This window comes from Pseudomyrmex gracilis, unplaced genomic scaffold (genome assembly GCF_002006095.1).
Source record: "Pseudomyrmex gracilis isolate BER0280 unplaced genomic scaffold, ASM200609v1 scaffold_440, whole genome shotgun sequence".
NCBI lineage: Eukaryota > Metazoa > Arthropoda > Insecta > Hymenoptera > Formicidae > Pseudomyrmex > Pseudomyrmex gracilis.
The window spans coordinates 46,138-48,303 of NW_018021024.1; the positions used below are offsets into that span (position 1 = coordinate 46,138).

Sequence of the window (2,166 nt, forward strand, 5' to 3'; positions counted from 1 at the left end):
AACGGAAGTCGCTCCTGTTGCTTCCTCCCCTGCAAAGGGGAAGAAGAAAAAAAAAACGGGGGTAAGCAAAAAGGAAAAGGTGCCAAGGAGAGCACTCAGGCCCGGGTGGCGATGTTGCCTACGGCCACCCGCTGGGCGGACCTGGCCCCGCCGAGTAAGCCCAAGCCGGGGGTCTCTGCGGCCGAGTCTGGGACACCCTGGTCTCAGGTTGTCGGCCGCAAAGAAAAGAGGAGAAACGCGCAAGCCGCTGCGTTCTCCTCTAGGGGAGCGGGAGGAAAATCCGCTGGCCCGGGGGCCGTTAAGCCCGGGCAGCACACCTCTCGCCCCAAAGTTGGGAAGGCTCCCCGCTTTGCGGCCATCGTCATAACTGCCAGCACGCAAAACGCTGACGTGGCGGCGGCGGTGGCGCAGATGCGGAGGAGAATTAGATTGGCGGACTTCGGGATCTCCGAAGTCCGCCCCAAAATGGCTGTCACCAGGGCCTTCCTTATGGAGATCCCCGGTGAGGGCAACGAAGCCAGGGCGGACCGCCTCCACGAGGCAATGGCCGCCTTGGCCCCAGAACTGGGAGTGCGAGTTACGAGACCCGTAAAAACGTGCGAGTTGCGCATACGGGGCCTCAATGACTCTATCACCTCCGAGGAGATAGAGGAGGCTGTGGTGGCCATTGGAGGTTGTCGATCGGCCGAAATAAAGGTCGGCCGAGCTCGCACTTCTCCCAATGGACTCACCACAGCATGGATTCGGTCCCCGGTCGCCATGGGGCGAAGGATCGCGGACGCCGGATTTATTAGGGTGGGCTGGGTCAAAGCTCCGATCGAGGTGTGGAGCGGCGGCCCCTGCAGTGCCACCGCTGCTTCCGGCGCGGGCACGTCGTATCGACGTGCACGTCTACCGCGCCGGAGGAGGACAGAAGGGGCCGGTGCTATTGGTGTGAGGAGAGGGGCCATGGCGTCGCAACCTGCGACGCGGCCCCTTGGTGCCCGCTATGCGCTGACCTCGGCCGGCCCGCGGCTCACCGACTCGGCGGCAAGTTCTGCGCCCCGATCCCCAAAGGGGGAGCCAAAAGAGCGCAGAGAGCTGCCAGGGGCAGCGGGGCTAAACCCGTCTCCCAGGAAACAGGCGTAGTTGCCGGCGCCTCAACACCCGCGCCGGCAATACAGGAGGGGGCCACCTAGCCCTCTCGGAGCAGTGCCCTGGAGGAGGGGATAAAGGTGGAGGTGCCACCCGTCTCGCCGAGACAGTGAGCGCCCCTCTCCTCCTCCAGTGCAATTTAAACCACTCCCGAGCTGCGCAAAATCTCATGATCCAGCACCTCGCGGAGTGGGACGGGATTCTGGCTGTGGCGGCCGAGCCGTACAACGTCCCCGACCACCCGTCGTGAGGGGGGTCGGAAGACGGTTTGGTCGCCATATATTTCCGGTGGGGGACACGCGACAAGGCCGCCGTCTTCTCTTCTCTAGAGAGGGGCGACGGATACCTCGTCGTACAGTGGGGGGAACTGGCCGTGGTCGGGGGATACTTCTCGCCATCGAGGCCCTTCCTCGAATTTCAAAGATACGTGGGCGAGCTCGAGCTAGCCGTAAGGCGACACTCGGCTCGCCAGGTGTTGGTCCTGGGGGACTTCAATGCCAAGTCGGAGACTTGGGGTTCCCCCAAAACTAACGGCAGAGGAAGGGTCTTAGAAGACACCATGGCGGCCTGCGGGCTCACGGTTGTTAACGTGGGCTCGCAACACACGTGCGTCAGGCACAATGGGGGTTCGATTGTCGATGTGACGTTCGCGTCGACCCCCCTTGCCGCGCGCGGGGTGTCCGAATGGCGCGTCAGGGATGACATGGAGACCCTCAGTGATCACCGGTATATCACAATGAGGGTCGAAGTGCTCCCTGCCCGCCTTCGGGGACGCCGGGCGGGAAGGAGGCCCCGGCCCAGGGGTTGGGTCCTGCGGGAACTGGACCCAAAGCTCCTGTCCGGTGCTGCCCAGATTGCGGCTTGGCCTGAGTCCCCGGCTGGACCGCGTGACCTCCGGGAAGAACTTCGGTGGTTCCGGGGAGCGCTAGAGAGCATCTGCGATACTGCGATGCCGCGCTCCCGGGGACCGCCGAACAGGAGGTCGGTGTACTGGTGGTCGGAGGAAATTGCAGGTCTGCGGACCGAATACTC

At 63.8% G+C, this 2,166-nt stretch overlaps 1 protein-coding gene across 1 annotated transcript; it reads left to right on the forward strand.

The window, feature by feature from the left end:
* Positions 1 to 465: 465 nt before the first annotated feature.
* Positions 466 to 1,128, forward strand: LOC109860641. The gene has a single exon (XM_020439874.1). The coding sequence runs from the start codon at positions 466 to 468 to the stop codon at positions 1,126 to 1,128; it is 663 nt and encodes a 220-aa protein (XP_020295463.1).
* The last annotated feature ends 1,038 nt before the right edge of the window (positions 1,129 to 2,166 follow it).